Source organism: Orussus abietinus, unplaced genomic scaffold (assembly GCF_000612105.2).
Source record: "Orussus abietinus isolate OABI.00-Male unplaced genomic scaffold, Oabi_2.0 scaffold170, whole genome shotgun sequence".
NCBI classification, from domain to species: Eukaryota; Metazoa; Arthropoda; class Insecta; order Hymenoptera; family Orussidae; genus Orussus; species Orussus abietinus.
This window is the reverse complement of record NW_019394462.1, coordinates 135,705-151,146: the sequence shown is the minus strand read 5'-3', so window position 1 is coordinate 151,146 and position 15,442 is coordinate 135,705. Positions and strand designations below refer to the sequence as shown.

Below are 15,442 nucleotides of genomic sequence, written 5' to 3'. Positions count from 1 at the left end.
TTTGACAATGGTTCGAATGACAATATGGAACAAGGGATGCTGTCGGTAGAGACGTACATGTTTCATTTAGCGGTTAAAACGTTTGAACGTTCGCGAGTAACGCTACGACTCGATATTTCGTTAGGCTTAGGGGAACATAAATTTAACCAGTTAGCTGTGGCGCCCCCTTTTGCGAGCGCGCCACCTATATGTGTCGCCGAAATCAAACGATGACGAGTATACTCGTCAATCACAGAGCAAGTGTCGCTGTTAAGACACTGGATCAAAAAGATGGGTTTATTTTATATAATTGACACTTTTATTACTAATGTATATTTATTTGGTTAACTTAAACGTATATTACATACTTATTAGACGAAAAACGCAAGAGAAATTAAATGCATATGATAGCAAGAATTTAAATTCCTGCCGTGGCGTGGTATTCGGCAAAACAGGGTGTTACACATAATGGGACTTTGCAAAGGGAACACCAGTAACGGGATTCTTTCCTGATCTTGCGTTTATAACAACGTGCACACCTTATATTAGGCCTTGATGGCCGAGTTTGTGTCGAATTTTCCCGTGTTATTGGATATGACGCAATAGTGTCCTCAGCAAATTCTAGCAAAAAATTCATTCGCGATAACGTTTCCATTTTTTTTTTTTTGTATTATATATATGAATTCAAACAAATAATATCTAATAGATGGCAAGCTGTTTCAGCCGGTGCATACGGGGCGCATGAGTTTATCTCAAATTATTTATATTTTTTATTCGTTTGTTTTATTCCGGCCTGGCCTCAAAATATTCTAAACATCTTGAAATTTGAGAATATGTTTTGTTTTTCTCAAAAATTAAATTTTAAATAGCCAATGGTCACTACTTTATACGCATGACGAGTATACTCGTCAATACACAAAATCGTGCCACTTCTCCATTACGAGTATACTTGTCAATACACAAAATCGTGCCACTTCTCCATGACGAGTATACTTGTCAATCACAGTTAACTGGTTAAGAATCAACGTGGGATTTGGTGGTATCCGATATACTGGGAAGATGGGGAGGAATTAATTTGATTGATTGTAGAAGTTGCGCAGGGCCATTCGAGTACGTTCTGCTATGTTAATAGATACAAGATGAGTCTTGTAAACATCCAAAAACCCTGGGATTTAGTTGCTCCGAATGCACGCCCATTCTTTGATGAACTGCAAATCACGATCACTGGTACTGCCCTCACTAATAGAACCATGTATCGTGGTAGACTACTGTGAGCGTTGCCTTCGTATTTCTATCCGGATGATTACTCGCTCGATTGGTCGTTGCCAAAAACTAAGTTCCACCGATTTTGGATCCTTTCATAAGATTCATCATGTACATTGGCGAACATGAATGCCTTCCCATCATGCATTGCCGTTACCGTGTTCGCAGGGAAGGCATTCGTGTCCTCCGCTGTACATCGTGCGCATTCTCACCAGCACCATAAGAATTCCGAACCACGCCGGAAATGTAGAAGTCAAGCCTATCTTACGAGACAATTATTATGGTATCTAAACGTCCACTTATTAATTTCCTGACCAAATTCATGTAATAGAAGGAAACCGATATCTTCACTATGGAATATTTCGAAGGTAGATGTACAGAGTGGCCAACAAAATTCTGTTATATTTGTCAGTGTTTACTAGAAATTACGGTATAAATTTAGAACTTCGACATTGGCAGAGAACATTGCTGGAAAAATACATTGACAATATTATTACGAAAAATACAACAACGGCTAAGGGGTTGAACGGGAAAGCACGTCCAGAATTAGCGGCCATCCCCGCGACCGCGGCGCAACAGGGTTCGCGCCCACGTGGAGCAATAATTTCTAAGCACGCCTCTTTTGCATTATAAACTCGCACGGCATTTGCGTGTACGAACTCATACGGGTGTTACACGGGAGAAACGGGAACGCGCCCACAAAACGTAGCCGTGAGGGGCTGTTTGTAGAGAATTCTCGATCAAGCCGAGAGGGGAAGATGCGAAGGGGCAACCGCACCAAGGAGAGACCAAACTCGCTTAATTAAATGATTACCTACTCGCTTTTTATTTATTTTATTATTAATTAATTAATTAATTATTATATTTATTTGCGTGGAGAGGCCGACGCACGGCCGAGCCACCACCGCCGCTCTTGATAAATCGAATTGTTGACACTAATCTATTGTTACTTAACTAATATTGTTCCAGTTAAGAGAAGCGAAATAAAGGCCATTCATTAAACGAAGGACACGTGTGTGTGCGGGTGTGAGTGTATGAGCACGCGAGGGTGGATGCACACATGACGCGGATGTTGTCCTTTGCGTGATGCACGAGTTTTGCAATGTACTAAACCATCAATGACAAGGGCCGAGTCACGAGAGAGAAAGGGAGAGAGAGAGCGGGAGGGGGGTATCCGCAAGGCGAAGAATTTGATGAAACATTGAAGGAATATTTTGCGACGAAAAGAACCGTCGACGGTCTGGCTGGTTCAGCAAACAGACCATGGGTCTTATGTTTAACTCCATTACCTAACTATTGCATAAAGCCGACCAGACGTGTGTGACTTGATTTTTTTTTTTTTTCAACAGAAATTAGAATATTTTCAGAAAGTGTTTCATCAATATCTCCGACCGAACGTCATCCTTTCTCTAGAGTTTATTTTACCCTGCTTGCATGGTCACGTCACGGTAGCGTCGCGTGTTACGGAGGAAGAAAATGTCTCATGGAATGTATTGGATACCAAGCTGCGTTTCGCCCCAAGTCGGAACGCGAGTTACCTTAACCCTCTATGGGCCCGTGTAACTTTCAGATCACATTTTAAATGAACAATTTTTTTTCATTTGCATATATAGGTTCCAAATTGCTGATTTTTCGTTCCCCCAATTTTTTTTTATTTAAAACAAAAATTCGGCCCATAGAGAGTTAATGCAAACTAATCACAGTTCCTCGTTTTTCAATTGGTCACGTGCTTCGTAGAACTGAAACGCCTCAAATTCGTTACGTTTACCGGTTCGGTTTGGTACTTATGGTTTGCAAGAGGGAAGAAGTGTACCGCGAAACCATAAGAAAGGCGAAAGGAACCGGGCATTAAAGCTCGAGCTAAGAACTTAGGCATGCCTAGAAGCACGGTCCTACAGAGTCTAGTTCCGAAACGTTGAAAACCTGCTGATCCATTTTTGCTGATCATATGTAAAGGGCCGTCCTGTCCTTCCGAACGTTAAGAGTTCCCTCAAAATAAGAAAAAGAAAGATATACCTTTTTGTACAACAGCGGAGAGGATGGACCAAGCAGGGATCCACGTGTTTTCCAATTCCCATTACTGAATTTAACCCTTTGTACTTGCGAGGCAACTGAAGTTACTAAGGGCAATGCATGTGGAAAAAGCTTCGAGTGCAAAGAGTTAAGAGGTTTCCCTACTCTTGACGGACAATAAATAAAGTGGTTTTGATATATTACAAATTTTAAAAAACTAAGTCTTATTAACTTAAAACTTTCTGGAGATATTTAATTACATTTTAAGACGTCATACTTTTTTTAAGCAAAAATATTCAATCGTTCCAGAATTATTTGTAATCTTTACGGTAACCGTAGAATCTACTGCTCATGGAAATTTGATCCACAAAAAGCAAAAAGGTTTTGAATCTACATAAGTACAGTTATCGTTGGAAGTGGAATTACGTAAACATATCTAAGAACTAAAATGACATGTTGAAGAAATGTTTTAATTATTTGCAAAAAAAACGATTAATTTTTGGAGTCACATATTTCGAATTTTACATGGACTTAAGAAATTCCAGTCCAACAACTGGACATCTAGTAAAAATAATTGCAAAATTTCAAGTAGATTCGATCATTCGTTTCTGAAATACTACGGTTACCAATTTAACAAATACTGCTTCGAGAAAAACGCGAAAAATAAGAATTTCTTCAAGTTTGACTTGAAAAGAAACGGTATAGTCTTAAAATGTGGTTAAACGTGTCCATTAAGTTTCAAGTTAATAAGAGGTATAATTTTGTATTTTTTATTCGGAAAAATTATCTTATTTTTTGGTTGTTAAAAATAAATAAGAATTTCTTCAAGTTTGACTTGAAAAGAAACGGTGTAGTCTTAAAATGTGGTTAAACATTAAGTTTCCATTAAGTTTGAAGTTAATAAGAGGTATAATTTTTTACTTTTTATTCGCAAAAATTACCTTATTTTTTGGTTGTTAACCCTAGAGAAGCCCCTTAATAGTACACATCCGTATTCCTTCCTCCCTTTCGTTCTAGCAGTTTTTAACACATGTTTCCGTGATTAGAGCTCCAAATGGCTCGGCTGTGCTCGGATCCTTTGTGCTTGGATAAAGAATGTACGCGTCGTAACTGTGCGTGAACTGGCAGGGTGAATCGTTGCAAATGACGAAATTGTAACAACAATCAATAATGTACACACACCGAGTGATTCGCTGGAACGCGTGAAATCCTTAAACGAAATCGCACTCCTAAGAAATGGTGCTTACATCGCATCGACATTTCGATTTTCCTTAAGAGAGGGTTCTCTTTTTACATGGGAAAGTTTCTCGTCACGGTAGCAAGTGAATTTTCGCCAATTAGCATGGACAATCGGAGCACTCGTTGTTGCCCTGGCAACAGGAAAACTATCTCGCGCGCGACGTCGTTCGGTTTTTGCTTCAGAATTTTACCTCCCCAATCATGTATTTTCCTTTTTCACCCTCTACATTAAACATACATATACCTATTCTCTTACATATACCGTATTTTTTGCGCGAAGCGAGGAAACCCGTTGCGGCGAAAGGTTTCCTCGCTATTATAAGAGCGGTCCAAAACACGTATTGTTCCTACAGGACGTATTGTCGAATTACACTACTAAGTGCGAACTAAACACGATTTTTATCCTCGTGCATCGGCAGCTGTGATAGCAGCTATCCCCAATCCCTCGGTGCCCCAAATCGAGATCTCAGTTTTCAAACGCCATCTGTGTTAATAAGGACGTTCCAACCGCGGCAAAGAAATATGTAAATCCTAGTAGTTGCTGGGCTTTTGCGAATTGATCGCGGGATTAAATGATTGCAACACGGTAAACTTCTTCTTAGATTCGCGAAGGCCTTTCTTACGTGCGCGCGTAACATTGCATAGACTTATAAAAAGGTCCTGTTTTTGCGTCTTTATTGTATCCGTCATTGTAACGTCTTTCCGTTTCGCAGATCAGCACTTGTTGTACGTATCGAGTACTCCTTGCTCACGCAACGTATTGCGCGCACCAAGTGCTGTGCGCGTTCTCGATCCCTATGATCACCATATGCCACGTAAAGAATCTGGATTCGCCGCGTAGTTTCGAATTTGCTGGCAGACCACGCAAATGGCCACTCACGTTCGTTTCAAAAGGAGCGCCAAAATGCGAAGAGGATCCCTAACGTCGTATCCCGGACGATACCAACAAGGAAGGTATCCCAGGTCGATCTCTCCGATTTAATTTCTTTTATAATATGTTATAGTAGACTAAAACTAAGCGATGCGTATTTTTTTTTATCTGCCATTAAACACTTTAATGGAGTGAAACCACTATCCAAAGTAAGGCACGTCAAGGGGCGATTTGGCAGTTTCACCCACAAGAACATATTTTTTAACCAACCCACCTGGAAAGACTTTCTCATAACGAGAAATGAAAAATATAATTTTCTGAATTAAAACAAAAAAAGTTAAGGGGTGAGCTACTCCTATGTATGATTACGTTTATGCAAAAAATGGTCAAATTCAAGTCTAAAAATCTGAAAAAAATATATGTTGCGTATGAACATGTTGTGTATGTACAGGACATACGACATGTCTTTGGATTTTCCCGAAAATAAATATTGGCCGGGGCAACTACCCCCGAACGCTCACCCCTGTGAGGGGTGGCCCACTCCTTAATTTTTTTTTTTAATTGAGAAAATTATATTTTTCATTTCTCGTTATGAGAAAGCTTTTCCAGGTGGATTGGTTAAAAAATATGTTCTTGTGGGTGAAACTGCCAAATGTGCCCATAATTATGAAAGTAGTCTAAGTCAAAATTGAAAAAAAATGAGTTTATCAGTTATTTCACGCCACATTATTTCAAACGAAATTAATTCAATGTAATTTCGAAACAAAAAATATATGACTTAGACCACTTTCATAATTTTGGGCACAAATCGCTCCTTGACATGCCTTACTTTGGATGATGGTTTCACCTCCTTAAAGTGTTTAATGGCTGTTAAAAAAAAATACGTGTCGCTTAGTTTTTAATCTACTATAACATATTATAAAAGAAATGAAATCGGAGAGATCGACCTGGGATACCTTCCTTGTAAGGAACACCACCCGTTGATTGGGGACGCGACTTCCTCTCGAGGGTTCTCCGGTCGATCGCGCAGCCTGAAATTAGAACACCGTGACAATATATACCCGCAAGATATATTTTGTGAGCAAGGCTTTTTTACCTATTTTATAGTAATCGCAGCTTGACCAGAGTCGAAGGAACCTTTGCTAAGAAAAGGAAGAAAAAAGAAACTTAACGGGAGCCCGCGAGTATGCGTTCCGACAAGGACGTCCGTCGAATGCTGACGGGAACACGAAAAGCCGCGACCTGTGTCTGATCCATTTCTTCTTTACGTCTCGCGCCTCGGGCCAGCAGTATCATTGTCCCTTATTCTCCTTATTATCATTATATTATTGTGTATATGGTATACAATGTAAAAAGGAACGTATTTACTATATCGTATTCATTTTTCAGGGAGCGCTCCTCCTCTGAATGAACATATTGTTTAAAATAAATTGAACGAATAAATAAAATATTGACCAAACCAACCAACTGTCTCCTTGCCCCTGCTCCGATGCCTAGGAAGGAATACTTTTCGTAGCTGATGTCACTAAAAAGTTATTGATCGATTGATCGTTGTTTACTAAAAACTTATCGATGAAATGATGTTGATGCGTTGAACGCACGTTTACGACTCTAGGTGTACATTTCAAGACTAACGTGATATATATCCGCTGTATACAAATGTTCATACACATACTATTCTGTTTTGACCTTTTCTGTCTAGATTCTGTCATCTCTCATAATCAGCCCGTCGTGTAATGAGCCAGCTACTCGCGTAATTCAAGATATTAGTTCTGTGACGTTTCAAAATACGTTTGCACGAGTTTATTAACACTAGGTTTACGGAGGTTTTTTTATATACCTGTTTCTACGAGCACCCGTCAAATTGACAGGTAAACGAAAACACGCATTTTCTTTAAAAAATCGATTTATTCAAATTAAGTCTGAATTAAACAACACTAGGCTTTACGTTTAAATGAATTATTAATAAGTAAAAAGTCCTTTCTTAAAAATTATCACGGAAATTATTGGAATGCTCGTTCTCTCATCCTCGGAGTCGGAACTAGAAAGAATGCGCATCCTTTTCTTGCTACGACACCCTTTCAAGAAGTTTTCCTCTTCACTATCCGAAGATCCTTCTATTTCTCCACTTTCAATGCAAACTTTCACTCTCATCTTCGCCTTACACTCACTGCAACGAAGCAAATATATATGGATTGTTTATGAAATTAGCTAGTCCGTCAATTTGACGGGTTTCGTAGAGATAGGTTCACTACATACAGATTTTAATAATTAGAAGGCTTAGGAAAAAATAATTGTGCGTACAAATTCTTTGGATGAAATGATTAATTTACGATACAAAAATGGTTAAAATTAATCCTATGGTTTTTTCGGTATTTCTTTTTGAAGTTTGAATTCCGTCAAATTGACGGGTCCCGTAAACCTAGTGTTAATATCATACAACTCTGAATCGTTGTGGAATTTCTTACGGGAAGAGAAAGTCATTTGTAGTAAAATAACATGTCCTAGGTGTCATGCAAATCATTTTGTAGATCCTGAAAGTGGAGTTCATACGCAAGATGTAGAAAGATTGTGGAGAGACGTACGAGAAAACAGTCCTCGTTATGGTATCCGCGATTATTATTTTACGTATTATCTCGCTGAATACTTATTAAACCCTTTAACGACGGCGGACTCGGACGTGGAGATGTACCACCTGTACGGATAGCTCGGCCTCGGAATGCACATATTTTATATGAACACGATATTCATTTGGCGGTTAGAATACATAAGAATGAAGAGGGCCACTATAGCGGCGCTTCGTAAAAAAGCGTCGGTCAGGCGGAAGCCACTATAGAGGCCTTTCGTAATTAAGGTGAAGTGAAACACGTCGAGGAACTTGATCGACGTCGATAAAGAACATTTTTCTAAATACCTACGTTGCCGACGCTCGTTTTTATATTGACAGCTGTGTCGAATTATATTGCATATTGTACCAAATGACATACTCCACCTGTCGTTTTCGTACAATAATTATCAAGAGATCGAAGTGAAACTCTCGAAATCCTCTGGATTCATGCTTTCTGGGGCCCTAATTGACTGCAGAGGGACCCCCTGCGCCATCTGTGATTTCCAGGTCAATTAAACTTTCATTTCGAGACCTCGTATTCCCATCGTTTTAGCATAGAAGCGCATACAACACTTTTTTTGCCTTTATCCCGTTCAAATGCGAGTTTATCGATTACCAGACTGTTCTAAATTGTCGTAAAATTGTTTTGACCCTTTCGTTTCTCGTATCAGAGCCTTCGATAATTGTATATTGATCGAAATATGAGAGCTCGACGACATTTTGATTCTGGTCTGGGCTGTTAAAAAAATTTTTTCAAAAATTCAAATTTTGATTGTGTCAGGACAATTCTTAGACGATCAGGAGTGATGTGTCAAAGTTTCGGACAGTTTGGTCCAATACCCTTAAAAAAAAAGTGTATTAGAATCGACTGATTTGAACGGGGTTTCACTTCACCTTAAATGTTAGAATACGGCCACCGCGAGGCGGACGGCTATCAGTTATCTGCAGCAATACACGTGTTTCTAAATGTATACTCAACAACACAAACTAACAAACTCACGACGTATGTATGCTACACCCCCGGCAAGCAATAATTTTAATTTTACTTAGATACTGATGTATTAATTTGACTTGGTTCCCGGAGAAGGAGGTGTAAGGCAATTGTGCCGAGCGACGACACTCGTTCACAGATTTTAGAGAAACAGGTATCGGCGAGGTTGATTCGTGAACTCGGGATGTCCTATCAAGATTTAGAAAATGCGACGTTCTTATCCTGGAGGCGCCATCCTGGCCTGTCGGCGGCGGAGGATCCACGGGTGGCGGGAGGACCGAGTTCAATTAGAAGGCCCCTTGATTATCGATCTAAGCGAAGTAAGCCACTTACTGCCTTACCGACCCAGGTCAAACCTGCTCTAGTTAGGGACAGATTCATCCAACGTACCGGCGCGGGTGAAGCCGACGGCGACGATCTGGCCTCAGGACAAAGGCATTCCCTGCCTTCCCTGTCGCGAGGACCTTCACCGGAAAAACAGACAACGATTCACGTTTTGTTTCATCCCGTTCAGGAATTCTGTGTCGATCCATTCTGCGGAGGAGAAGCATTTACTACTGCGGCTGCCACCAAAGAAACGAGGAGTCGTCGACCGGTGAGTCCTATCCTCTTAATCTGATAATAGGCTTAACCCCACTTCGAAGGGCAGCTACATCAGGACCTTTCTGGCCAACGAAGCCTTCCTCCATTTATAAACGCAATTTCTGCTCGTGATCTTGTGTTTATCTCTGCCTTCATCCCTGCCTTCCTGACCCGCGTGCGATTGCGTCATTTTCCAACTTTGTCAGCATAGTCAAAGAATTCAGAAGTCTCACAGAAGCTCAGATCCTATGTTAGCGCTTGATGCTCTAAAAGTTGGTTGACAAACTAAATGTGGGGGTAAAAGAGAGATTGCATGTGTTAGCCAACAATATGTCACATACGGGAGGAAGGGAAGTGTATATAAAATGGCGAGTATAGTGTGTAAGATAAAGAAAGAATGCAATTCGCTATATATCGCTTTTAGATTAAGAGAGATGGAGATATGATTACAGCGCCGCCGTACGATGGCTAACATACTATTTATCGAGCATCGAACGTCCGTATCCTGGGCTTCTATGGAGACTTCTGATTTTTTTGGCATTATAGTCGGTGCAGCGTTGCCAACTGAAATCTGACTAATCGTACCAACTGTAGGAAAATTATCGTATTTGGAATGAAGTTATCGTATACCATGTATGAGTATGTATATATCTTTTCTGTTTCAGGTAGATTACTTAAGATGATGTGAAAGGCACCGAAAAATTTAATCGATGTCGATAAAATAAAATGCATCTGTATCCTTTTCAACGGTAACGCCATTTTGGATACTCGAGTGGTAATAAGCTGGCGCGTCACGTTGCTGACATTTTTATTACGTTTATATTTGACGTCTGTGTTGCCAGTCACGCAACAAAGACATTTTTTGTGCGATTTGTGCGTGCAAACGTGAAATTTGAGATACGTGCAGATATTTGCACCTATGTTGGAACTGTCAATTAATCTTATACAGCGCTTAAGGTGAAGTGAAACACGTCGAGGAACTTGATCGACATCGATAAAGATTTTTCTAAATGCCTACGTTGTCGACGTTCGTTTTTATATTGACAGCTGGGTCGAATTATATTGGGTATTGTACCAAATGGCATACTCCACCTGTCGTTTTCGTACAATAATTATAAAGAAATCTAAGTAAAACTCCAGAAATCCTCTGAATTCATGCTTTCCGAGGCCCTAATCGACTGCAGAGGAACCCCCTGCGCCATCTGTGATTTACAGATGAATTAAATTTTCTCTCCGAGACCTCGTATTCCCATCGTTTTAGCATAGAAGCGCATACAACACTTCTTTTGCCTTTATCTCGTTTAAATGCGAGTTTATCGATTACCACAGTATTCTAAATTGTCGTAAAATTGTCCTGACCCTTTCGTTTCTCATATCAGAGCCTTCGATAATTGTATATCGATCGAAATATTAGAGCTCGACGCCATTCTGGATCTGGTCTGTGCTGAGTAAAATTTTTTTTTTAAATCCAAATTTTGAATGTGTCAGGACAATTCTTAGACGATCAGGAGTGATGTGTCAAAGTTGCAGACAGTTTGGTCTAAAACCCTTAAAAAAAAGTGTTGTATTAGAATCGACTGATTTGAAGGGGGTTTCACTTTACCTTAAGTCTGCGCAGACATTTAAAGCGTTGACATAAATGCAACGAACGTTAAATCTTGAAGCATGGTATCTACGTAGTTGTAACTAACAGATATGAGCGGGGAGATATTTCCCGCCATTGTTGAAAGTGAGACACGGCTCACTAGCGCCGTGGAATTATTTTTAAAGGAACGAAATACATAAACGTAAGAATATATGGACGGAGCCGAAGAATTCAGAAGTCCCATAGAAGCCCAGATCCTATGTTAGCGCTTGATGCTCTAAAAGTTGGTTAACAAACTAAATGTGGGGGTAAAAGAGAGATTGCATGTGTAAGCCAACAATATCTCACATACGGGTGGAAGGGAAATGTATATAGAATGGCGAGTATAGTGTGTAAGATAAAGAAAGAATGCAATTCGCTATATATCGCTTTTAGATTAAGAGAGATGGAGATATGATTACAGCGCCGCCATCCGTTGGCTAACGTACTATTTATCAAGCATCGAACGTCCGTATCCTTCTGTGCTTCTATGAAGATTTCTGAATTCTTTGACGGAGCCTAAGCCAGTGGGGCGAGTGCAGGAGTAAGTAAGGGGGGAGCACGTAAGAACAATGAGAAGGTAACGATATTGGAGAGCCGAGATCTTAGCTTCCTGATTGGCTGAGATTTAGTTGTCACTTTAAGACTAGCGAGTAAAGAACGATGCGAGCTGTGAATAGATAAACCGAATGAAGTACAATATACTACTTGTAGCATAAAAAAAGGTAAAAATTACGTTTTACGTAGAGGAGTGGCAAAAATAAATAAGTTAGAGTAAACAGAAAATATGTAGTAGGTGACCTATCAATTAGGAAGCTAAAAAATTGGCACAACGGTATGGCTGGCCCACTCTTCCCTTTCCGATGAGCAGGCTTCCCCCCTGATCTAAGATGGGACTTTGGGCTCCGTTCATATGTTCTTACTTCCATGGCGAAATGTTCTACGGCGCTACACACACATACACTGTTTTACCTATCATGAAGATTTCGCCCCTTTGTAAACAGTTCTAATTTTTTCAGGGGTGTATAGGGCGTCAGTGGATCGTGTCTCACATTCAAACAACGGCGTCAAACATCTCCCCGCTAATCTCTGTAACTAAATAGTAGTAGAAGTAACGTAATCGTACTAGTAATAGTAGTAGGAGTAGTAGTAGACGTGTTAACGAAACAGTTTTCACCGTATTTGCATCTTTGACAATAAAGGTATGAATTGCTAGCTGTCATCTTCGCACAGGTTGTTAGGATATAAATGTCATCATCGACCAGTGACCAACGATTTCATATACCATCTTCTGTAGTGTATGATACGGTCGTTCGGTTTTCTTGAAAGAATCCCTATCATCCAAGAACCGATGAAGACTTGTACGATGTCGAGGTCGGAAGAGAGAAGTTGTCAGAAGAACTGGAAAGAGACCGAGCAGGGTTCCGAGATGTGGTTCAAGGATACCCACACGGTCCTAATAACGCCCATTTTGGACCTATGTCGGGCCCTGACAGGTCAGCTGGAGCTAATAACGTTGCTACGACCGGAGCAGCGGGAGCGATTCATCGAGGAGATCCGTAGGGCTCTTCCAGAGGTGTTGTTAGCGCCAGTGGGGAAGGAGACAACCTCTCGAGGAACCCTTACGCAATTTCCGTGGAGAAGCTTTCCGTCAAAGGAGTTACACGAGACAGTAGAGTATGTAGTTCCGGCGCCAATCCAGAGCGAGGAGACCGAGTTGTCGACAGCACAGGAACCTGCACCAACGGAGAAGACGGAGCGTCTACCGATGACTGACAATCTGAAACCCATTGAGCCATTAGAAGCGAGTTTTGCATCGGGCGACATCTCAGCTAGGAATCTGCTATCGTCAACGATGCCAGCAGAGATGGAGGCCATTGCGGCCCGCTCTGAACCTCAACTCGAACCCAGCCAGGGAAATTCGACGGAGCAAATGATGCTTGGGGTCCGCACGAAGATGGGACTGGTTGTCCCTTTCTTACCACCGATAAGAGACCTGGACAGCGACTCGGAGGCCGAACCGGGTCCTTTTGATAAGGACCCGCGACGTAAGCGTCGGACAGCCGCTTTGCTTGTGTCGCCGATGGCCCAAATGTTACGCTCAGTGTCACCGGCTCCAAAGACGTCGAGCACGGAGTTGTGCCGGATCGAGGAAACTAGCCCCGTCGCCCATCCTTTGATGGGCGACGAGTGTTGGAATTGCCTTCAATTGGGACACTCATATTCACAGTGTCCTCAGCCGCGCCGTAGATTCTGTTATGGATGCGGCATGCCAGGGATGTTACGGAAAGGGTGTTCGAAATGCGCCAGCAGGGAAGCACGGCGTCGGCGTCGGTAGATCCATTATGCTGGTCTGCCCAGGACAATGGTAAAGCAAATCCCGATCCAGGAGGTAAGAAGTGGACAGACTCAGGGTATGAGTTAGCTCCCGGAATGGAAGAAAGTATGAATTGGACGCCACAACGTTGGGCTCAAAGTTAGCCCAGACTGACGAAAGTTTGTTTACTTTTATTGATCTCTTATCGCGTTGTTTTAGGTTGGTGTCATTCTGTCTTCTCTAGTAGCAACCCGTCAAACCCTCCCCTGTCGATTTGAAGCACCAACAGTGCCGTACCGTTTCTTTTTGTCGAAATTTCAAGACTTTTTCAGTTAGTTAGCTTTATGATCCGGTCAGAGGAATGCCTCATTTCCATACAGACGGAAAAGACGCGGAATCGACGCGCAGCGCGGAACATGGAATAAGCTGTCTCCAGGGCATTTCACGCTGTGCACCGATTCCGCGGGCTTTCCGCGCGAATGGAAATTAACCTTTAGGTTTTCCTCATGAGCGTACCGTAGCGTCTTGTTATGTTGTTTGTTCTATCATTCGTTACGAGAGTATAAGATTTTCCTTTGTTTATCTTTATTATCCTTACCGATCGGGGAATTGTTAAACGTTATACTGTTTTTATTTTTTTTTAATACCGCAGGAGTAACTTTTTTTCTAAGATTTGAGATACCCTCCAATCACAAGACGTTCTGGACTGCCAAATCGTACTATTAGGAGAGGTTATATTATCATCATCAAATAGCTAGATCAATAGATTCGCTTCTTTAGTCTGTAATTCTTGCCTGTCCCAGCTGGGGTGATAAAGTTTTTTGGCTGAAAGGTGATGCATGGTACCACCTTGGAAACTCGTTATTTAGTCGATATGGATCGGGTCCTGTCTTCTTTACCCGAGTTTAATGATTTTTTTAATCTGGATTATTATTTGAGCGTTATAGAAGAAATAATGACAGACGATAGAACCTCATGCAGGACTTGTGCAAAAGTAGGCACAGATAACCCAATGGTTCATGCCATATAAGAATGAGGATAATAGATAGTAGGACGTGGTTCCTGGTTTTCGTTGGTGGAAGAAAAGAGAGCACATTACTGCATCAACTCGTGCTTATCCGTCGGTGAGAAAATGACAGATATACGGAGTGTGGATACGAGAGTTAGTTCGTTGAACCTGTAAATGCGAGATTAATGAATATAATGGACAATAGTAGTGCTAATGCACGGAGAAGTAACTATCGACATTTTCAAAGTTGGGATAATTCTCATCGAGATTCGCCCTATCTTAGTAGGCTTCTATGGTCGGAATTAATTGGCATTTGGGAAAAAATGCTCTTTCCCTTACTCAGTAGCATACATACGTTTAAGTGAGGAATAGGGATCCTACAATTATCTCTATCTCTCTTCAATCCTTAATTGACTTCTTTCCAGCAATCAACAGAAAATGTAGTCAGTCCAATATTACATGTCAATCATCGTCAAAACTATCGTGGAATTAGGTTTGCACCTACACTGGGATGGGATAAGAGATTTTAAGTTCGAGTAATGTAATTGAGAATATTACGGTAATTTAAAAATCCCTAGAAAATTTTAGGGAATATGAGACAACTTTGACAATTTATATTTAAATGATCTTTTCCAGAATGAGAATTTATATTTGAATGATCTTTTCCAGAATGAGAATTTACATTTAAATGATCTTTTCCAGAACGAGAATTTATATTTGAATGCTCTATTCCAAAATAATTTATTATTTATAATGGTATTAATTATATTATTAACGACTGTAATCAATCTGTTTCTTAAAATAAAATACCACTTATCATAGTCTTTCCTGTTATTAATTGCAAACAGTATAAGAACTGTAAATGGCTGGGTGGTGCGCGCACAGTTTTTCGTGCCGCTGCGCAGGGGATTCGAAGTCAAGGCCGTTAATGCGTCACAGTGATCAC

At 40.8% G+C, this 15,442-nt stretch overlaps 1 protein-coding gene across 1 annotated transcript; it reads left to right on the top strand.

The window, feature by feature from the left end:
- The first annotated feature begins 10,244 nt into the window (after positions 1 to 10,244).
- On the top strand, positions 10,245 to 15,273 carry LOC105696077. Its single transcript, XM_012418246.1, has 2 exons — positions 10,245 to 10,280; positions 12,387 to 15,273. The coding sequence occupies exon 2, from the start codon at positions 12,471 to 12,473 to the stop codon at positions 13,506 to 13,508; it is 1,038 nt and encodes a 345-aa protein (XP_012273669.1). The 5' UTR covers positions 10,245 to 10,280; positions 12,387 to 12,470; the 3' UTR covers positions 13,509 to 15,273.
- The last annotated feature ends 169 nt before the right edge of the window (positions 15,274 to 15,442 follow it).